Source organism: Canis aureus, chromosome 21 (genome assembly GCF_053574225.1).
Source record: "Canis aureus isolate CA01 chromosome 21, VMU_Caureus_v.1.0, whole genome shotgun sequence".
NCBI classification, from domain to species: Eukaryota; Metazoa; Chordata; class Mammalia; order Carnivora; family Canidae; genus Canis; species Canis aureus.
Window position 1 is genome coordinate 21,177,064 of NC_135631.1, and position 23,463 is coordinate 21,200,526.

At 33.6% G+C, this 23,463-nt stretch overlaps 1 protein-coding gene across 17 annotated transcripts in view; it reads right to left on the minus strand.

The window, feature by feature from the left end:
• CCDC73 (coiled-coil domain containing 73) overlaps window positions 1-23,463 on the minus strand; it is a 138,136-nt gene that overhangs the window by 1,058 nt on the left and 113,615 nt on the right. For all 17 annotated transcript variants that reach the window (XM_077863484.1, XM_077863492.1, XM_077863489.1 and 14 more), the window contains 5 exons: window positions 20,087-20,197; window positions 16,896-17,027; window positions 8,213-8,393; window positions 5,086-6,564; window positions 2,888-3,021 (listed from right to left, as the gene is read on the minus strand). In XM_077863484.1, coding sequence (XP_077719610.1) covers window positions 2,888-3,021; window positions 5,086-6,564; window positions 8,213-8,393; window positions 16,896-17,027; window positions 20,087-20,197 — 2,037 coding nt within the window. The remainder of the gene's footprint in view (window positions 1-2,887; window positions 3,022-5,085; window positions 6,565-8,212; window positions 8,394-16,895; window positions 17,028-20,086; window positions 20,198-23,463) is intronic.

A 23,463-nucleotide genomic window follows, 5' to 3' on the forward strand; every position in this document is an offset into this window, starting at 1 on the left:
TCTAAAAGGTCTTGAGCTTTACATTGGAAAAGAGATTTAAAACAGCTGCAGGTCAAAATCTGTTTTATCTGCTGCTACCCCTCTTCCCTTTCCAAACATGTCTATGTTTTGTATCTTCTCTAAAAATGCTAATGGAGGGAGACTGCCTATAGAAACTTCCTTGTACTACAGGTTTCCTCTCGTGCTTCAGGGAACCATTGTTCACAAACAGGAAAGAGCAGTGAGGTATTTGGAAGCTGGCATGTTTCCAAGGCACTGCATTGGGTCATACTTCTAATACTGTGTTAAAAATACCTAAGTTGCTCATTTTAAGAATTTTTTCCTGATAATAATTGTTCGAAGTTCAGATAATAATAAAAGTATAAAGAAACCAAAATCACTAGTAATCTATCCAGAGAGAGTGGTCAACGTTTTGGTATTGTATGCTACTAATCTTTTTTTTTCTTCTATTTTTAGCATATCTGGTCAGTCTATAGACTTTCATATCTTGCTTTTCCCCCTCTATGGGCTGTTTCCTAGGTCTTTAAAATTTTTCATAAACCATTGTCAGTGGCTGCACAAAAATAAATTTGAGTTAATTTCTTGAAAAAAAAAACTTCTGATAAAAGGTTGTATATTTTAGAAATAATGAACAGGGTAAAAATTACCTAAAATCTCACCTACCATTAAACATTTTGATGTAAATATTCTGGTCTCTTCTGTGTATATATACACTTTAAGATCTGGATCATATTCATATCATTTTCTAGTCTGTGTTAAAAACATTTTTTAGCATTTTTCCTCTGTTCTTAAAAGTCTAAGAACATGGCTCCATTATATTCCATGTTCCATAATGTAATATGTTGAACATTTAAGTTGCTGAGAAATACTTACTGTTGTAAATTAGGCTATGATGAATGTCATTTGTTGTCAGATCTTTGTGAAGATCTTCGAGTACTGCCTTACATTAAAAATCTAATTGGACTGGAAAGGGTGGTATATGTATAAACATTTTCAAAGTGAGATTATATAGTAATTTTTAAATGAGCTTAAATGTTTACATTTAACCTCAGTTCTCTAAGGGTTGCTCCTTTGGAATGGGTTTATTTGGCTCCTGAGAATTCTTTAGTCAGCCCTTAAAATCTTAGTCGCTGATCCTTGTGGCGATGCTTCACAGTTGACTGCCTGTGTTCTTAAGAAATAACAGAAAACACAAGATCAGCACCGGACTGCCCAGAGACCATAGGCAAGTCATTTAAGTTTCATGGCCTCACTCTTTCCGGCACCATTTAGTTGCAAGATGCTATCGTAGAGTAACTGGTAATGGGTAAATATGTGCGTAAGTGTGTATTTCTGATGATGTCTGGTGTGTAAGTGCCCAGTATACGTCCTTTAACTCACATTCATTTTGGCCCTGTAAGTCATCCATGAAATGTGGAGAATAGATCTAGAGAACTATATCAAATCTCAACTTAGGTTGCTAATTTTGAGGTAAACTGATGGTCTGTAGGATTTAATGGTTCTGTTTTGCTCTCACAATGCTTGATACATTTTGGTGCATTTGATACCAAGTACAAATTCCCTAATTTTCCAGAATCCTTGATTTTTTTTTTTTTTTTATCTTGATGGAGAGAAAGACATTTACACATACCTGCTTTAGTTTCTTCCCCTTAACTACCTACTTGGGAGGGGCAGGAGCAGGGATTGGCTGGAAAATCAAGGATGTGTAGTGTCTTTTAAAGTTTACACTTAACAAAAATTGTCCTATTTGGCTTGAGGTTTTGTGGCCTACAGCAATAACTCTAGTTCCAGACATGTTGTTACATATCTTTGTTCCTTCCTTTCCTATCACTTCTTTTTAAAAATCACTTCCTTACCTCTATACCTCCTCTTTCTGCTTGAGTAAAAAGATCTAGTCTTTGGCCTAAAATTTCCCCAGGCAGGTTACAAGTCCTCTTTATTTCAGCCTGGGGTAGTATTTTAAAATTTAAATGAACTTAATTTAAAAAGGAAAATAAAATACATTGTTAAAAGCTGTTACCTGCTAAAGGCTGTGTTCCTGCTATAATTTCTATTTTATAGGTGCTAATAAGAAAGTTATTTAACGTGTACCTCAAAATTTTAAAAATATACAATGACTTAAAATCTGTCACTGTGCAGTTGTTTTTCTTAAGTAATCTTTCCGAACCTTTATAGATTATACCTTTCAGCAGTTAACACCTATGATTGCCTGTTTTTAAGATTTTGAACAATATTGCCTTTTTCGTGCTAGTTTTACCAAGATAAAAATAACTTATACATTTCACCAAAAGCCTGGTCAGCTGTAGTTAGTTGCATTTCATATGACAAGTGGACTTTTGGACTCCTATAATCTCTACAAATACTTTGCTTAGAATATATATACATCCATACTTGATATTACATATAGTAAGGATATTTGATCCCGTCACATACTATGTGTCCTAATGGAAATAATTTAAAATAAATTTTCCTCTGCATTAGCTTCCCAAAATGATATAATTACTACTTAAGCACTATCAAGAACAATAGAGCTTTAATTGATTGTATTATTTTAAGGCATCTTTTATTAAGATAAAATTTTAAATGCTGAAATGCCACTACTCCCAAATTTAGGTGACTAAAAAAATAGAAGTACATACATACATAATACACTACCTCACACTGTCCTTCCCAAAACAAGCTGGATTATATCTATTTGATTTATACACTGTGACTTTTTCCTGCTGTTTTCCATCAACCCTAATTGTGAAAAATGGTGCCATGTTGCCCTCTTGATATTATTTTGGAGATCAGTTAGGTCTTAAAGCATCCAGATGCATACAGTTCTACACATATCTGTAGAATTAGCTCACTAAGGTCTGCTCGGCAATATTTTTAATTGACTTACGTGTTCTGTGGGAAAAGAAGAATCGTAAAAAGTCTTTGCAGTTGCATTCCTCTCTTCACTGGGCTCTCCCTTGGGATCTGGATGGATACTCGAGTTATTCAAAGTGTCAGCAACTCTGTTAATGCTAGTAGTATCTGGTTGACAAAGAGGAAATGGTAACAACTGAATTTTATTCTCCAGGCACTCATTTTAGTGACTGAACTTGTTTTTCTCTGATCCTATCTATGCTTTTGTATTTAAAAAGTAACAATTTCTATTTTGTTTTTACTTTGAACATTTTATAGTTTTCATTGACTTTGCTCTTAATATAAGTTGGGCATTTCATTTCAGGTAACATTTCATCAGGTAACAATTTTATTGCTACTCTCTAAAACCTGATTTCACACTAAAAATGAGTGAGATGGTATAATATCTTCTAAAATAAAATAACTCCCATAAAATATTACCGTCATTCCCCTGGTTATTGCACTACCATAGATGTAAACACATTAAGTGGGCATCTTAACAGTTCAGATAAATGGGAAAAAGTCTGAATCAACTAAAAGTCGGATCTATAGTATGTTTTTAAAAAAACTGGCCACAGAAGACCAACAAACAGCTGACTAGTAGAGTTCACTGAAGTTTAATAAATAGATAAAAATTATTTAGAGAAATACGTGAGCTTTGAAGGTTAAAAGATACTTGTATCTTTCATGAGTGGACATTTTTGAAGTTGAATTTCTACAGAATTTTAGATCTCCCCCCTTTCATCCTTATATCATTGAGATTTAACTTACAAGGCCCTGTGGGAAAATGGTAAATGTGATACCACCACCTTAACTAAAACAGCATCTGCCTAACTGCAGCATTCAAGAGATTCAAAATTAATGGAATCTGAAGTTAATATATTTTATTAGAAGAAAAGTTACAGTGTGCAAAATGAGATTTTATATTTTGATGTTTTCTCTTTCCCTGCATTACTTTTCCATTTATGCTAGTACGTATGATAAACGTTATTTTGCTTTTAATTTCCCAAGTTTTCAAAGTTCAATTGGTAAATTGCCATTTTTTTAAAGAAGCCAGTACCTCTGAAGCCTGTTCACAGCTTTGCTTGTAAACTTTGAGATTGCTATTAGCAAAGTAAACTTTCTTCATGAGAATCTTGAACTTGTTCATTGTTCAGTTTAACGTGTGCAGCACTTAGATGTGATATGTGGTTTATTTCTGTTTTTTAAATATTTTGGGGGGTGGCTCAGTGGTTGAGTGTCTGCCTTTGGTTCAGGGCGTGATCCTGGGTCTGGGGATCGAGTCCCACGTCGGGCTTCCTGCATGGGGCCTGCTTCTCCCTCTGCCTGTGTCTGCCTCTCTCTCTTTCTCATGAATAAATAAATAAAATCTTAAAAAAAAATATTTGGGGGGAAAAACTTCAAATACACAAAAATAAGAGTATGAACTTGGGGACCATCTCAGCTTCAACACCCATCATTAAGTCCTATGTATTTCATCCATTTACCTCTCATCTATGTTTTATCCTACAGTATTTATATAAAGTAAAATTTGGACAGTGTTATTTCATATGGTAGTTAGAATACACTGTTCTCTGAATATTGAACATCTGCATGTTTTAACGTTGGTACCCAACTAGGAGGATTCTGTTGAAAGTGAGTGACAAATACCAATGATATGAAATGTATTCATGTTCTCTCAGCAGTGCTTGTAAAACGAAGAAAGCTGGATTCTAGTGCTGGTGAACAGAAACCAGAAGTAGAAAAATTAAGTCTTAAGAAAGGAAAATTGGGGAAAGAAAGTGAGGGAAGTTTTTTCAGGATAGAATGAAAAGGAATAAATATGCCCACTGGCAGAAGCCTTACAGAAAACTGCAAGACTAAGTAGTTGTTCCTAATTTAAAATTAATGACATGGACCTGTGGTCGCTTCTGCTTTTTTCAGGTCCTCGGTGAAATTTTTAAATTTCCAATATGCATTTTCTCCTTAGTACATGTTGATATTAGTTGCTCAGATTTAGGTGAAAAGAAATCCACTTAGGTTTAAATAAAACCTTTCCTAGTTTTACATAAATACATATATGGAGTATCTTAGGTCTAGGTGAAAAAAACCCTAATGGTTTCATTTTAAATACAATCGGTTTGGAGACCCTTTAACAGGAATAAGGATTAGAAATTTAAATTTCAAAAGAAAACATAAATACTTTTTTCTTACCTGGTCCAGTATCCCTGATACCATTATGATCATTTTCACAAAGTGTCACTGAAACCGTATTTTTATTTTCTGATGGGCCCACTGGTCTCTCCTTCAGCAACAAAGGAATGCTAGAAGTTGAAGTGCTCACTGTTTGACTTTCAATTTGATTTACTTTTGACCAAGGACTGGGGTCTAAGAAATTCACATATACTGGAATTTTCTCAGTTTTTTTATCTGAAGTTGAAAGATCAAAGGGTGACCTTGCACTTCTGTTTACTAAATCTCCAGATGGCTTTATGTGAAATGAACATGATTCTTCCAGCTGTCCTTCACTGTAAATTTTTCCTGAAACGATGTCATTTAATGACTCTGTTTTCTCTGTATTATTTAACAATGAATGCTGTCTTTCATTGACATTCACAAAAAGTAAGAGGTCATTTTTTGTGGCTTCAGTTATCTGATTCTCCTCAATCTGACTCTCTTTATTGGAAGACTGTATTTCTGTGGAAGTTTTCGTAGGAACAGCAGTTTTCATGTCTTTGGCTTCTGAAGTATGTATATTCTCATTGTTAACCTGAAGATGGGAAATGGTCGCACTGTTTTCTAAATATCCCAAACAGTTCTTTAGTTGACTAGTGTGCATATCATTCAGATTTTTCCATATAGTTCTTTCCCCGAGGCTTGAGTTGGGTTTCACCAACATAGGCATAATACTAACATTTTTGTCTGAATTCTTAAGTATTTTCAAATTCTCACTGAAAGCAGATGAGATGTGGTTTGCTGCTGTATCAGGGGGAATAGTTAATTCAGGTTTCTCTGAAGTATCATTACAGATTTGTTGAAAAACTGAAGTTTGCTTAAATGGCAATATGCCGCACTTACTTTTTTTATTTAACAGTTGCATTTGGTTTATTTTACATTGTTTGTTGTCTGACATAACATTACTTGACTCCTGTAAATTGTATTTCTGACCCTGAACAGCATCCTTTTTTACATTTAGAGAGGAATCCAGATCTACTTTGATTTGGTCACTATTTGTAATATCCTTCTCTGTGGCATTTTCTTGAATCCCTGGAAGCAATGTGAATCGTTTGAATGACTGATCTTCAGAAACATCTCTCTTTTGATTTGTATGGTGAACCATCTCACTTAAGATACTGTTAGATGATGTTCTGTTATTTTCAACCTCCAGCTGGACATCTGCATGAAGATCGAAGCCTTCAGTTCTTTCTAGGTCTGTCTGTTCTGATTCTATCGCCATTAAAAAAGAACTGTTTGGTGATTTAAATTCTGTACATCCGTGGTCTTTTTCTGAACCCACTTTGTCTTTTATTTCTGAAGTAACTGCTTTTCTAAAGTCATTCAAGGTCTGTCCTTGACTAATTAGTTCTTTTTCTGTGCAGAGGGTTTTGCTTTGGGAGATTTCACTCTGATTTTCATCCTGAGGTATCACAGGATCAAATTCATTCTTGGAGCTTTTTTCAAAAAGCTGTAAGTCTGTCATGATGAGAACATAGTAAAAATATATTTAGCCTTAAATATTTCATTGGCCATTCCACAAAGCTTATGATACCAATTTTACCTAAATATCGAGTTCACTTGGTGTGTGTGTGTGTATACACATATATATTATATAGCATGCTGCCCATGTTAAATTTTTATTTCAAAAGAGCAAAAGTATTTTTGATTTAAAAAGCGGCAAGTTAAGGATATTAAAAAATGGTTTTTAGCTTTCTAGTCTGTTACACTGCCTTTTGAGCACACAGTACAATTCCATGTAAACACCCAGCTGTACAGATAAAAATGAATTTATCCTAACAAGTTAGACTCTAATTTCTAGTACTACTGTCACAAATTTAACCATGGAAATCTGAAGCTCTAATTGACTGTTAGATGACTGACTGAATCAGGCAGCATTCTATTGAGCAAATAGAAAAGAGCCCTATTGAGCTACAGAAAAGGAAAGGTTTTTAAAGGTAGAGAATGAGTGGAAAAAGGGAATTATTAGCAAAGAATTCACAGTTTTGGGCAAGGTCACCCTCCTACAAGGGAAGGAAGAGGTCTATCAATGGATTTGTTATTGCTGACCAGGAAATTCCAGGTTGACTGGTTAAAGGTTACATTCCTGGGGGTTGAAGCTACAGTTTGGTTAGGTATTAAGCTTTGGTTTGCTGGCATGGGGTTCTCAACCAGAGTGACTCCATTTTGGGTCTGTGGTTTTCTTCTTACCACTATCTAGGATCCAGAATTGCTAGTTTTTCAAGACTGACAATCCTCAATTTTTTATTCATTGCCTTGTAAGTATTTTAAAATGTGGGGATACCTTTGTGCAAAAGTATAGAATACTTAAGGACCTATATTTTATTCATCTGGGTTTTAACTACAGATTTCAAGTTTTTCCAATAATGTTAAAATAACCCAGAATACAAAATTCAGGACTTGAAGGGCTTTAGTCTTCATTCTCTCTACAACATCTCCACCAAGTGGTTGTTCAGCCTAGGTTTGAATACCTTCATACAGTAAATTTATGGTCTTGAAGCAACTCTTTTTCAAGATGGACAAATTAGTAAATTATTTCAGCGGTTACAAAAAGGCCATTTGAACTAAGGAAAGTGCTCTAGGTCTGATCATCAGATCAGAAGGTTATTGGTAGCCCAGAGAACACACTCTACAAAGCAGTGAATGCAGAAAACTGCAAAAAGCCAAGGAGTAAATAATAAGGGAAGACAAATACAGTTTTCCCCCAAAATAGCTCAGAAGAAGCCTGTCTTAAGACATATACAAATGAAAAAGTGATTCTTCAAAAAAAATACAGGATCCCCCAAGCAAAGACTATATAATTGATATTCCCTTAAATTTCGTAAAGGGCCTTCCACAGCACTTTGACAGATCCTTTATTTGTGGAAGAAAAGAGGCAGGGGGACCCTCCATATATAAAATTAGAAAATCTCAATATGGGACACCTGGGTGGCTCAGTGGTTGGGCACCTGCCTTTGGCTCAGGTCATGATCCTGGGATCCGGGATCGAATTCCGCATCGGGCTCCCTGTGAGGAGCCTGCTTCTCCCTCTGCCTGTGTCTCTGCCTCTCTCAGTGTATGTCTCTCATGAATAAATAAATTTTAAAAACCTCAGTATGCTGGTTACCTTCTATAATGAATTCTATAAAGGAGCCTTCTTTCTTCTCCTTTTCTCTGTAGTTAGTATCGAAACAAAAACTCACAGTATCTTTCTTTATTTCTTGCCCAGAATTATATTTCTGTATGATGGTGTTTTCTGATTTTTCCATTGACATTTCACTGTTTTCAGTATTTACTTCTGGAAGATTCTAATGTAAAATGGGAAAAAATACCTTTAATGTAAAAACATTGTTAAATAGAAGACATCTGAACAAATTTTGCTGATAAAATAATGTTTCAAGTCAACCATTCAGCAATTTTTGAGATCCAAATGACTTTCTTACTAAGTTTAATATACTACTCTTTGTAACAAGATCACTTTAACCTCATTTTGTATAGTTTATCATATTTAAAGTTGAGATCTTTTTGATGTTTCTATCTCTAGTGAATCAATTCAACATCCTTTTACTCCCCCTATATATTCAGCACAAACACTGCATTAGGCTTTGGGATACAATGATGAACAATAAGCAGTCCCTGGCCTCAGAAAACTTAACAATCCAGTGAGGAAGATAGGAAAAAAAAAGTAATACAGATGAAGATTAGGGGGCACTCAAGGGAAAACATGGCATATTCAGATGCTAAAAGCAAGCAAGATTATAGTCTTCATGGAACTACTCAATTTATTTCAGCTAGAGCTTAGATGCTGAGAGAATGTAGCTAGAGGTAAGCTACACCCAGGTCTTTAAGGGCCAAATATGGCATGCTGAAGAGTTCCAAGAAGACCATGTAAAGTCACAAGGGTTTTAGACAAGGCAATAAATATGATCTGATTGGAAAAACCATTCTGGCTACAGCATCGAGAATAGACTGTTTTTCTAAACTTCATTGATTAAAACCTGCAATGAGGAACGTTCTACAACATAGCACACCGAATATCTATCTACTCAATAAGATGGCATTCTGCTTTCTATGCTACTTTTATTTCATTTTTTAAAGACTGCTGGTCACAAATTAGTAAACTAATTTCTATGAACTAACAGGCTGCACCTAAAAATCTGAAAAATCCTGAATCAAAGGGCTACAACATGAAGCAGATACATCAGAAGTGCCACAGTGTCATAGTGCAGGTGATATCAGTAAAGATGAAGAACTGAATAGTTACAGGAATTATTTATAAGCTAATCAATAGGGTTTGATGAACGATAGAATATGAAGAGTCAAGATTGATTCAGAGTTCAGATTAGGTACGTAGAAGACTGGTGGATGTTATTTACTCAACTAGGAATAGTAGCAGGTGTGATGAAAGTAAGGGTTGTTTGAACTTGTTGAGTGTGAAGAGTTAGATATTAAGGTGGAGAGGTTTAATGAACATTTGAATATATGAATCTGGAGCTTATGAGAAAATTTCTCTGGAAATGTAGATTTGAAAATCATTGGTAGATGGCAACTGAAGACGTACATGTTGATGAGACTAAACTTATGAGAGCATATTTTGAGGAAAAAAAGAGGTAAAATATAAAATGCTAGTGAAATCCACAAAAGAGGCAGAGGAAGAGAAACTTGGAAGAACCTACAAAGGAGATTGACAAAAACAGAATGGTAGTTACCAGAAGCTTTGTAATCTTGGATAAATACGAGTTCAGGGTGGCTCAGCGGTTTAGCACCTGCCTTCCGCTCAGGGCCTGATCCTGGAGACCCAGGATTGAGTCCCACATCGGGCTCCCTGCATGGAGCCTGCTTCTCCCTCCGCCTGTGTCTCTGCCCCTCTCTCTCTCTCTCATGAATAAATAAATAAAATCTTAAAAAAAAAAATACGAGTTCAAATCCTGGTTTCAGTATTTATTAAGTGTGAAATCTTAGAAGAATAACATATTGCTGTGTAACAAATTACTCCAAACTCAGTGGTTTAAAACAGCATTTACTATGCCATAGTTTCAATGAATCAGGAATTAAAGAATGGCTTGGCTTGATTCGGACTCAGGGTCTCATGAGGTTCTAGGCAAGTTGTCATCATTGGAAGCCTTTAACTGGAGCTGGAGAGTCTGCTTCTAAGAAGGCTCACGCAGTGGCTGGCAGCTGGTGCTGGCTGTTGGGTGGAGGGCCTAAATTCTCTTCTATGTGACCTTTCTTCCCCCTAGGGCTTCTCTTTACAATGTGGCATCTCTAGCAAGATGGACCTTACATGGGCTCAGAAAGAGGCACAGAAAGAATGAGTGTGTACACCCAAGACAGACACCATAGTCTTGTTAAAACCTAATCTGAGAAATGATATCACATTACTTCTCCTATGTTCTATTAATTAGGAACAAGCCACTAAATTCAACTCAGACTCGGGGCGGGGGGAGGGGGGGAGGGATTACAAAAGAATATGAATAAATGGAGGCAGAATCACTTGAAGCTGTCTTAGAGGCTGCCTACAATATTTAAAACACTGTGAGCCTATTTTCTCATCCACAGCATGAAAACCTGAAGATTAAATTCAATTATGTATATAAAGCATATAACTCATGGTTGCTTTATTAATGGTAAGGATAACTATTATTTCCACTTTGACAAGCAGCTTGAGAGGTGGGGAAGAAAACAGATGAGTGAAACAAGACAGGAGGAAAGAAGAAAGGGTATTCAAGAAGGAGATAGCATCAATGTATCAAAGGGACTGAAAAATGTCCCCTGGACATTGTGTCCATTGGATGGGGTGGGAGGGGTGAAGCCACACTGTCCTATGAGGATGAATGAGAAGGAGGGAAGTAAAGAGTGTGAGTTTATTTTTTATTTTTTTTTTTTAAGAGTGTGAGTTTAGACCACTCTTTTCACGTTTAAAGAGTATGTGTTCAAACCTGACTCTACAGGAGGAGAACAGATTTGTATTTAGAGTTGGACACAGGATCAAAAAGGCTTTTTGTGGATTTTGTAAAATGGGAGAACCCTGAGTGTGTTTAATTGTAAATGGGAAAATATATATTTATATATATATATATATTTATATATATATATAAAAACTAGTAAAATATAAACTAGTAAACTCACAAGAAAAACAAAATTGACAAACATGAAAATAGGTTTCATATAATACAAATCCAAATTAAAACTAAGTATGAAGAGAGTTTGGGTATACAGGTGATTTTAAATGTGGTTGGTGGGACTATAAATATACTATCTTTCTGGAAGGCAATCTGGCAATATGTGTCAGAATTATAAGTGAACAAGCACTTTGACCCAGCAATACCAATTCTGGAAATTTATCCTAAGGAAATAATCACAAAAGTACACAAAGATATTTGCATAGGGATGTACTACAATAGAGGAGTGGATAAATTAATTATGGCACACCTCATTCATACAATCAGAACTGGGATATATGTAAATTTCTTCTGACTTAGACATCCACTATTTTACTTAAAAAAAAAAGGGCAGTTCTTCAAAAGGCTTAATATAGAATTGCCATATGACTCAGCAAATCCACTCCTAGGTATATACTGCCCCCAAATTGAAAACAGATTCAAATAGATGGTTGTATGCCATTGTTCATAGCAGCACTATTACATAGCCAAAAGGTGAAAACCCAAGTGCTATTAAAAGATGAATGGATGGGATCCCTGGGTGGCGCAGCGGTTTAGCGCCTGCCTTTGGCCCGGGGCGTGATCCTGGAGACCCGGGATCGAGTCCCACGTCGGGCTCCCGGTGCATGGAGCCTGCTTCTCCCTCTGCCTATGTCTCTGCTTCTCTCTCTCTCTCTGTGTGACTATCATAAATAAAAATAAAAATTTAAAAAAAAAAAAAAAAAGATGAATGGATGAACAAAATATGGTATATCCATACAATGTGAATATTCTGCTGTAAAAGGGAATAAAGTTCTAATATGTGTTGTAATATGGGTGAACTCTGAAAACCTCATGCTAAGTGAAATAAGCTGGACAAAAAGGACAAATATTACATAGTTTCACTTACATAAAATATACAGAATAGACAAATTCATAAAGTCAGGAAGTAAATTAGGTTACCAGGAGCTGGGGAGGGAGGGTGGGTGGTGGTGAGTCACTGGTTAATGGTTACACAATTTCAGTTTGAGATGATGACAATCTTGGAAATAGTGGTGAAGACTGCACAACACTGTAGTTATAATTAATTGTAATTAATGCAACCGAATTGTAATTTTAAATGTCAAAAGAAATAGATGATGGATTTAGCAAAAAAAAAAAGTAAAACTTAAAAAAATGTAAAACTTATAAATGTTCAAGAGTTCAAGAATAACACGAATATAATAAAAATATACCCCCCCAAAAAGAATCAAATGGAAATTCTAGAGATAATATATAAGTATCTGAAATAAAAACTCACTGTATAGGCTTAAAAGCAGATTAAACAAACAAACAAACAAACAAACAAAAAAAGCAGATTAAACATTAGAACAAAAGATAACTGGGCTTCAGAACACAGAATAATAGAAAATCCCAATGGGAAAAGAGAGAAAAAAAAAGAAAAAAATGTGCAGCACCTGATAACCTGTGGGACACTAGCAAGCAGTTTAGCATATGTAGTTGAAGTCCCATAAAAAGAGAGGAAGAGGACAGAAAAAAAATCTTTGAAGAAGTAATGACCACACAACACACAACACACACACAGACACATACAAATATTAAAGAAGTTGTTCAAGCTGAAGGAATAGGATACCAGATAGAAACCTGGATCTACACAGAGTGCCAGAAATGGTAAAGATGAGTGAATGTAAAAGACATTTTCTCTAATTAATCTTCTTAACCATATAATTAAAAATTTAAAATAAAATAAATAACAATATATGATAGAGTTGATGACATATATAAAAGTGTATTATAAAAGTAACACAGACCAGGAAGGAGAAAATGAGAATAAAGTAAGCTTCTTAACTAATCAGAAAATTTTGCATATCATTATTTGAAAGCAGACTATAATCAATTAAACTCTAGAAAAGTACTAGGCAAACTATGGCCAGTGGGCCAAATCTGGCCTACTGTTTTGGGAAATATAGTTTTATTGGTACACAACCATGCCCATTTATGAATGAACTTAATGCCACTGAACTGCACACATAAAAATAGTTAAAGTAGTAAATTTTCTGTATATTTTCCAATAAAAAAAATACAAGAAACGGTTCTCAGAAAATGAAAGACTTCTTGTTATTATTCAATATAAAAAAGGAATTATGAATATTTCCATTAGAAAAAGTCACAGAAAAAAAAAGAAAAAGTCACAGGATGAAAAGGATATATAATATAAACACTCATCATAAAAGATGGAGTAGATGTATTTATACAAAATAGATTTCAAGATAAGAAATATTACTAGGAAAAAGATATATATTTCATAAAGATAAAAGGATCAATTAATCAGGAAGTCATAACAATCATAAATGCATATACACCTAATAACAGCTTAGAAACACATGAAGCCAAAACAGAACTGAAAAAGAAGAAGTTCACACTTCGAACTAAAGATTTCAATAGCCTTCTCCCACTAACTGATTGAACAAGTACACAAAAAAAGTCAAAGGATGGAAAAGACTTGAACAACATTATTAACCAGCCTGACCTGACATTTATAAAACATTCAACCAACCAATAACAGAATATACATTCTTTTCAAGGGCACATGAAATATTCACCAAGATAGAGAATATGCTTGGCTAAAAAACAGGTCTTTTTACCCTTAAAATGATATATTTATATTAAAAGGCTAAAAGTCTTATAGAAGAGGCACCCTGGGTGGCTCAGTGGTTGAGCATCTGCCTTTGGCTCATTCTGGTGTCCTGGGATCAAGTTCCGCATCAGGTTCCCCATGGGGAGCCTGTTTTTCCCTCTGCCTCTCTGTGTCTCTCATGAATTAATAAATACAATCTTTTTTTTTAAAAAAAAAGTCTTGCAGAAAATATTCTCTGACCACAACTAAATTGTATTTGAAATCACTAACAGAAAGATATTTGGAAAATTCTCAAATACTTGGAAATTAAACAATTACAGGTCATACTTATACCATGATTTATCCACATACCCACTGATCAAGGAAGACCTCACAAAAGGAATTTTAAAATATGAATAAGAATGAAAACACTACATATCAGAATTTGTGGGATGAAGCTATAAGAATTCTTAGAGGAAACTTTATAGCTTTACATGCTTATACTAGAAAAGAAGAAAGGCCAATAATCAATGATCTAAGTTTCCATGTTAAACAGTTAGAAAAAGGAAAAGCAGGTCAAATCCAAAATATAATGAAGGAAATAATAAAGTTAACATCCAAAGCAATGAAATCGTAAATAAACAAACATGAGAAGGAAAACAATGAAGTAAAAACCTGGTTCTCTGAAAAGACCAGTAAAATTGAAAATCTAGTTAAATTGATGAGAGAGAGAGAGAGGAAGGAGGACAAGGAGGAGTTAGAGGAAGGGGAAAGTCAAGACAACACAAATGACAGAGGGGACATCAATAAAGATTCTAGAGAGAAATGGAATAATAAAGGAATATCATGAGCAACTCATTGCCAATAAATTCAATTCAGATGAAAAGGATTAGTTCCTTGAGAAAGAAAAATTACCAAAAATGACTACTGTAAGTCTCCAAAATCACCCCCAGGTTCCCTGATTTGCTAAGAAGACTCAGAGGACTTGGTATACAGTTGTACTAATGACTAAGACTTAATTACACCAAAAGAATATAAAACAAAAAACATCACAGGGGAAAGGCATTCAGGATAGAAATCTGGAGCAAACCAGGTACAAACTTTCAAGAATCCTATCCCAGTGGAATCACATAGGACATGCTGAATTCCTGCAGCAGTGAATTGTGACAACAAATACAAATTTTAATCCACCAGGTAAGCTCATTAGAGACTCAGTGCCCAAAGTTTTTTTTGGGTGCTGGTCATGGAGGCACCATCTGCCTAACATATGCCAGAACTCCAGATTCCCTGTAAGAAAACAGATGTTCAGAATAAACCACATTGTTTGACTAACGGTGTAGGCACAGTGAACCACTCTTGTCAGTTAGGAAATGGGAACCTTCTCCAAACCAAAATTTCCAGGTATCATTTAAGGGCCAACTTTACAAGCAGGCCTTTTTAAGGATAGCATTCACAAGCCTGTTAACTGTTTTCTTCTGCACATCACCACAAGAATAGAGAGTCTGAACTGACCTATAAATAATTAAAAACTGAATTTGTTATTAAAAATATTCCCACAAAGAAAAAGCCCAGATAGCTTCACTGGCAAATTCTGTCTAATATTTAGTAAAGAAATAATACCAATCCTCTACATTATTCTTTCAGGAGGAGGGAACACATTCTAACTCATCTTAAGAAGTCATTATTACTCTGATATGAAAGCCAAACTGAAAGAATACAAAGAAAAACCAAACAAAACCTACAGATCAGTATTCCTAATCAATGCGAATCCTTAACATAGTATTAGCAAATTATGTAATTGATTTGTAAATCAATTAATTGGTTAATATTAACATATTAATAAGGAAAATATTATCTCAATAAATACAGAAAAAGCATTTCACAAAATTTAATACCCACTCATGATAAAAACTCAGAATACTAGGAACAGAAGGAAACTTCCTCGATCTGATAGAAAACATACAAAAACCTATTACTAACATTATATGAAATGGTAAAAGACTAAAACTTCTCCGAGATTGGAGGAACAAGGTAAGCCAGTCTACTGTCACAACTTTTATTTGACATTGTACTAGAGGGTCCTAGCTACTGTAATAAGTGAAGAAAAAAAACAAGATTCATACAAAGCAGAAAGAAAGAGAGAAAACTTCCTTAACTTCATAGATGATGATACTGTACACAGAAAACCCAGAAGTTAGAAAAAAACTACCATTACAATAAATTGTAAAAAGTAAAAGGATATAAGGTCAATTTATAAAAATAAAATTTTACTTCTATATACTAGCTAGAAACAATTAGAAAGTTTTATTTTTAAAATACTCTTTATAATAGAATCCTAAAACATGGAATATTCAGGGATAAATTTCACAAAACATTTTAAAGAATGTTACGCAATGAAAACTACAAACCATGTCTGAGAAAGATACTAAAGAATATCTAAATAAATGTAAAGATATATATATACACCGTGTTCATGAATCAGAGGAGTCAATACTGTTAAGATGTCAGTTCTTCTCAAATCTATCTACAGATTCAACACAATCCAAAACCCCACAGACTTGTTTTTTATAAATTGACAAACTGATTCGAAAAATTATATGGAAATGCAAAGGACTTAAAATAGCCAAAACAATTTTGAAAAAGAAAAAAAAATTCAAGGACTTAACAATACCATATTTTAAGACTTCTTACAAGGCTTTAATAATAAACACAATGTTGTATGTTGACTTAATGATAAACATATAATCAATAGAACATAATAAAGAAGTCAGAAATACATCCACACATATATTAGATCAACTAATTTTCAAAGAACATGCCAAGGTACAATGAGAGAAAAAGTCTTTTCAAAAAAATGTGTGTGCTGGAACAACTGGAAATCCAATGCCAAAAAATGACCCTCAATCCTTGTACACAAAAATTAACTGAAAATATATCAGATTACATACTTATGCTCATTTTTTAGAAGTTGGGATACTGAAAATATAAAGCAGAGACAAAATCAGTGATGGTCCTAATTTAAGTTTTGTACCCTCAAAACACTTGAATTTTACCTGAAACTTCTTGTCTTCCTCAAACTTCTTCTGATCACATAATTCATTGTAATGTTCTTGTAACTTATGAGTTTCTTTAAGTGATGATAACTCATTTTTAATCTCATTAATTTCTCCATTAAGTTCTTCAACCTAATATAAAATTTAACCAAAATGGAAAAAAAAATAAAAATAAAAAATAAAAAAATAAAATTTAACCAAAATGAATAGTTATGTAAATGTGTTTTGTATGAGGGCGCCAGGGTGGTTCCATCAGTTAAGCATCTGACTCGGCTTCAGCTCACATCATGATCTCAGTGTTGTGGGATTAAGTCCTGTATAAGGCTCCACACTCACTCAGCAGGGAGTCTGCTTGAGATTCTCTTCCTTTCCCTCTGTCCCTCCCCCTATTTGCATGCTCTGTCTCTAAATAAATCTTTTTTAAAATGTGTTTCATATGAAAATATTTTATTAACATAAGCTTTTGGAAATGGTAAAAAATAAAAATGATCCCAAAGTAATTACTAATACTGAGAGCTACTATTTATTGAACAGTGCTGAGTACTTAATATAATTTCATACTCCTAAAAATCCCCAATTTATAGGTGAGAAATGTGACTCACAGATGTTCAAGTAATTTGCCAAGATTAGGTGGACATAGGCAGGATCCAAACCCAAAGCTAAATCTAGGTGTTGTAGTCTTAACTACCACATTAAACAACCTCTTGTTAAAAATGAAAAATTGTTATTTTCAATCATAACAATTCTCTCAAAGCTATATCCTCATTACTTTCTTGAAGTTTTATTTTCTTGTTGCAAATAAGACATACAGGCTTTCTGTTACTTATGTAACAAAGTTCAACTTATTTTCCAATGTCACATTCCATACTCTATGCTTTATTCAAATCAGACCACTTATCACCCTTGAAAGTGCAGTTTTCGTGCCTCCATGATTCTTCTCATTCTTTACTAAATGGAATGCTAACAAGATGGAAAGAGAAGTGCAGGAAAAGGGCACATGTTGTGTGGTGAAACCTTATTTATCTTTCAAGGCCAAACTAGTGTCACCTTTTCTCTAAAACTTTCTCTAACCTGGCTAAATGATATGATTTTGTACTTTCATAGTAATTTTTTAATACTGCTAAAACCTCTCCATGGTATTGTGGTCAATTTCCTAATTGCCTGTCCATTTGAGTGTGAGATCTTATTGATCTTTGTATTTTAAGCATCTCTGAAAATCCAGTACCTAGAATAGTGCCTAACACATAGATGCTCAACAAATAGTGTGAACTGAATTCCTTTTGTGACCTATCCTTCCCCTAAATAATTTCTGAATATCCTCGTTTATTGTCTTTTTGTCTATATATACCCATTAGCTATTTAACTAGCCAAATGAAAATACACAGAACACTGTTCTTTATAATATTTCAATGAATTTTAACTACACTGTCTAAAAATAATTACAAAGTTTTATTTGTACAGTATCTCTTTCACTGTTTTTTGGTTTTATTTTTTTGGAAAATAGCAGTTTTTAAGATTTCCATCTTATTTTTGCCAATATCTTTAAAATTTTTAAAAACCCATCTTGATCCAATCTCAATAGCAATACTCTTGTTCCTCACTCAAGAATGGTGAAAAAGCTGCATAGAGACAGAAATGCAACTAAAAAGTAGATCTAACCTCCCATTCAAGAAAACTTTTACATGGTTCTACACAGCAGCTTTCTCTTATTTAACTATGTTCTATTTAGTACTAAAGCATATGGAAATGAAATGATTGTAGTAGCTAAACAATCCTAAGACAAGACCAATTTCATACAAATTTATAGACTGAGGCCTCCCCAGTAAAATTGAATGCTTATTTTTCTTAATTCAACTGATTTCTCCTTGTGAGAGGGGTATCGTTATGGTCTCAAGGAAAATGAATGTTTAATTTTCTGAGCGCAATTAATCTTTTTTTGGCACGGATAATTTATTTAGGTATATTATCTTTACACTTTGCACTTTTCCCTAACCTGACAATACCATTTCCATGGTTTTTAAACATTAGCAATGGGAAGGAAGAGTTAGGATGCAATGTGAATTTTCTGAAGCTAAAATAAATATTACTAAGCATGCTGCTTAATGGTAAACTATGAGACTAAGCATTTTTAGTATTGATACAACTAACTACAAAATACTTCTTGAAATTTGGATAAATCTTATTAAATTTATCAGTGAAGACTTGATCTCTCCAAAAGATAAATTAAAGGAACATATTAGCTACAAATGAAGTGAAAACTCAAAAATTACTTATATAACAATTTATATCAAACTCATCTACAAGAAAATGTTTATCAAACTGGTATTTGGATACATATTAGTATAAAATATATTGCATTAATATTAGAAAAATATAGTATACTTAGTATAATAGTGCAAAATATAATCTTTCTCTCCCAAAATATAGTTTTCATAAACTCATAGTGACTTTCTATTGTGTTAATTCTTTTAAAAACTGAAAGGAAATGAAAATACATATTAAAATAGAATAATCAATTTTAGAGTCCATCAATCTTTAAGGCAAACCTTTATATTTAACAACTTTAATTTATGCCATTTCATACTTTTATTATCTACTTTACTAAAATGAAAATTTAGTGTAAAATAAATGGATGTGGTTTAAGAAAATAGCTATGTTTATAACATATCAACTGTTTATGATAAAATGTTAACACTACAGAACTCAACTACTGTACACATGTCCTAAACATGACTTTAATACATTTTAACAAAACTGCTAAGGAAAGCTAAATAGGTCAACTAATACCACTACCTATATAATTATTCAATCATTTACTAAAATACTATGTAATTGTTTTATGAAAAGTAAATTAATTCTTCTTTGTCACATATGGGAAGTCATTCAAATTATATATATACATATATATAGTTCAACAGTTATATAAATATCCACACATGTATATGTGTGATTTTTCTTTTTTTTTTTTTTTTTTTTATGTGTGATTTTTCATGCATGAAAGCATTACAGGCAATTTTATTAAATTTAGCTTTTCAACAGCATTCACTTCTTGGAAATACAAGTGCAAGAAGAATATGTGTCTGATTTTATTCTTATATTATTTTTGCAGTATTTTCTTAGCATTTAATAGTTATTTTAAATGTCTACAACTTCTTAAAATATTTTACTATTTTATTACTTAATAAACCTACATGTTTTTTCCAAGTTCCCAGTGCTTTCTCATGCTCATTTTGAAGATTAAGGAACTTTTCTTCATTTTCTTTTATCTTCTCCCTTTGCAGCTCATTATCTCTTTCAAGGGTCTGCAATAAAATTAATTATCCAAAAAATAATCAATACCACATTAATGAATTTTGATGTGTTTTATGTTGCTTGGACCTTTGCTTCTAACATGCTGAAAGTGCCATACAGATCAGTGATAATGTGCTATCTCAACAATAATTTTCATAAATTAACAGAAAGGTGCTTATAGTTTAGTTAACAGGAAATAGGGGGAGGTTATGAAAAAGAAATGGCTATAAAAGGGTATAAAAACATTGCCATTATTCAGTTTCACTGCATAAGTTTTAATGTACTGAAAAAGTAATATAAAGTACAGCACTGAAAAATATGAAATGTAGCATAATCCAGCTTAACTCTACTACAAAATTTTAACTACCACAGAACATTTTTCCATATCTGTTTATTTTAGAAATTAACTGGCTTAGAAAACCCTTAAATACAATTTTAATTTTTAATTTCAAATTAACACTTTTTTAGTAGAGCTTCAGTATTTACCATATTAACTTATTACTTCATAAATTAACATAATATAATCACCACTACACCACCCTCTCCCCCAAAAAAACCTTTAAAGAGTAAAAATACTACTGTTTTCTAAGGCAAGGGTTTTAAAGCTATTAAATTATTATCACCAATATTTATTAGGTTTCTCAATGTCTGCTGATAGTCCAAGTTAATTTCCGTAAAAAGAGAAATAGTTAAGAACTCTACCCACATGCCTAATACATCGGGAATTTTTAAGCCCATTTGTTTATCACCAGTAAAGCTATTTACATTCAGGGTTAACATTTAAAGCCACACAAAGGATAGAGAAAGAAAGATAAAGTGTCCCTCTATCAGCTCTCCAGGTCTCCTCCACCAGAGGTAACCACTCTAGCAGTTTCTTGCATAGTCTTTGAGAAATTGTCTCTAAGCATACAAGTTTATAAAATACATCTTTTTAAATACACAGGAGACCATACCATACATATCGTGTTCTTCTACAATCTGTTTTTCTAAAAAAAGTTAATATTTCTTGCTTACTTTCCATACCATCAAGTACAGATCTAATTTTAAAGGCTTCACAGTATTCTATTTAAAGACTTCTCAATTATATCTAGAATATCAATACACAATGACACAATTATGCTAAATTATGGAAATGTGTAATAAAAAGCTTTTTTTTATTTTTTATTTTTTTAAGCATTTGTTTTAACATTAAAATTCTCCTCTAGCACACAATGAAGATTATTGCACTTTGATAGCCTTCAATGAATACCTATTTTGACTGCCTCTACTTCAAGATAATGTAAATATTTTTATAGAAGTCATAAGCTCTTAATTTATAGGTAAACAATAGAGTAGTTTCTGAATATTTACAATGTATATATTTAATAGATGCTTACTATTTTAACATTCTACCAAATACAGTATGTATTTATACTGATAAAACCATATTCTGGAAGATAAACAAATCAAAGTTTAGGAGATGAGAGAGAATGCACTACAGTATCTATCCTAGTAATAATAAATGACCAAGAGCATTACATTCTTAAAACTGTGGTAGATACGTCAACCATTTCCTGTCCTGACCCATACTCTCATCTAAAAGAAACTGCCTATATCAGATATTCTTTGTTTCCACTTTCTGGAGACCTTCCATCCTTCCATTACAATTTGGACCCCTTGCTCTTTCAATCTGCTACACAGATCGGGTGATCTCGGAGGACTGCCTTCTCTTTCTGGGATTGGTCTCTTGTTTCCTATATTCTACTGTTTCCTCTTTCCTGGTTTATTCCCTTGTCTTGGTAGAGCAAACCTTCCATTACTTCTTGATAAAGGAGGCACAGATGGTACTTTTGAGGCCCTGCATGTCTAAAAGTATTTTTTTCTACCAATACATAATGATTTGTTTGGCTGAATGCAGTACAATTCTGCTTTAGAAATCAATTTTTCAGGGGCGCTTGAGTGGCTTGGTCAGTTGAACTTGCAAATCTTGATTTTGGCTCAGGGCAGAACCTCAGGCTTGTGAGACTGAACCCTGTGTAGGGCTCTATACTCTGCACAGAGCATCCTTGTCCCTCTCCCTTCCCCTCTGCTCCTCCCTCCCCCTTCTCTCTCTCTCAAATAAACAAAATATTTTTTAAAAATCAGTTTCTTTCCAACCACTGATGGCATGGTTCCATTATCTTCCATCTTCCAGCACTGCCAATGAGAAGTCTGAAGTCATTATGTTGCCATTTTTATTCTAATCATTTGTATGTGAACTAATTCTTTTTTCCACAGAGAGTTTTAGAATCTTCCCTTTTTGTATGAAACTCCATAATAATATGCACTGGTATTGAGCAAAACAAACTCTAATTCTTCAGTTCTAGGTTACCTTCTAGTATTATTTCTTTGGTCATCTCTCCATTTTCTCTGTTCTTTCTGAAACTCACTAAACTTATTGGATTGAACTCCTAGTGTTCTTTCCCCTCTGTTATCCATCTTCTTGTCTTTTGATTCAACTTTCTAGAAGACTATCTCAATATTACCCTCCAAACCTTTTACTGTATATTTTATGTCTAAAATATTTAAAGGTTCTCTTTTATTCTGAGTGTTTCTTTCTCTAAAGACTCCTAATTCCTGTTTTTGTGGATTAATAAATGTTTCTCTTAACTGAGTATATTTTCTTAGTTTCCCTGTTTTTTTTTTCATTACCCTGTTTTGTCTAATTTGCATGGTAGAGACATTCTTCAGGTGCCCACTGATCCTTAACTGTATGTTCATATTAAGAATGAAGTATTAAAAAGCTGGTCACAAGTTATGTCAAATGATAGACTTCACTGTAGGTTGACCTGGCTGAGCAATTTCCCTGGGAGAGTGTAACTGGAATAACTTGAGCAAGTTAGTTTCCCTACAAAGGAATCTTCAGTCTCCTGCCTGGAAGTGACAAGGCTAGATGTCCTCTAAATGGGGAAACAGAGCAGGAAGGTCTCAGATTTCAGTATTTAGACTTTCCACCCTGTTTTCAATATAATACTCTCAGTAACATATTGGTAAACAATTTTTTGTAGCATTTGCCAATTTTAAACATTCCAACCATAGGCAATTTCAAGCCACCACTAGTTTCACAACCAGCTAGCAAAATGACAACAGCTCTAACAACTAGCTCTTCCTGGTATAAGCTGCCTCTAGAACATTACTGGATTTTCCAACCTCAGTTGTCCCTCAAACTCTTCAACATAAATCTCCAATCTTCTGCCAAGTAGAAGACAGGCAGTGCCTTTTTGTGCAGGATAGGGAAAAGAATTTGGAGGTATAGTAG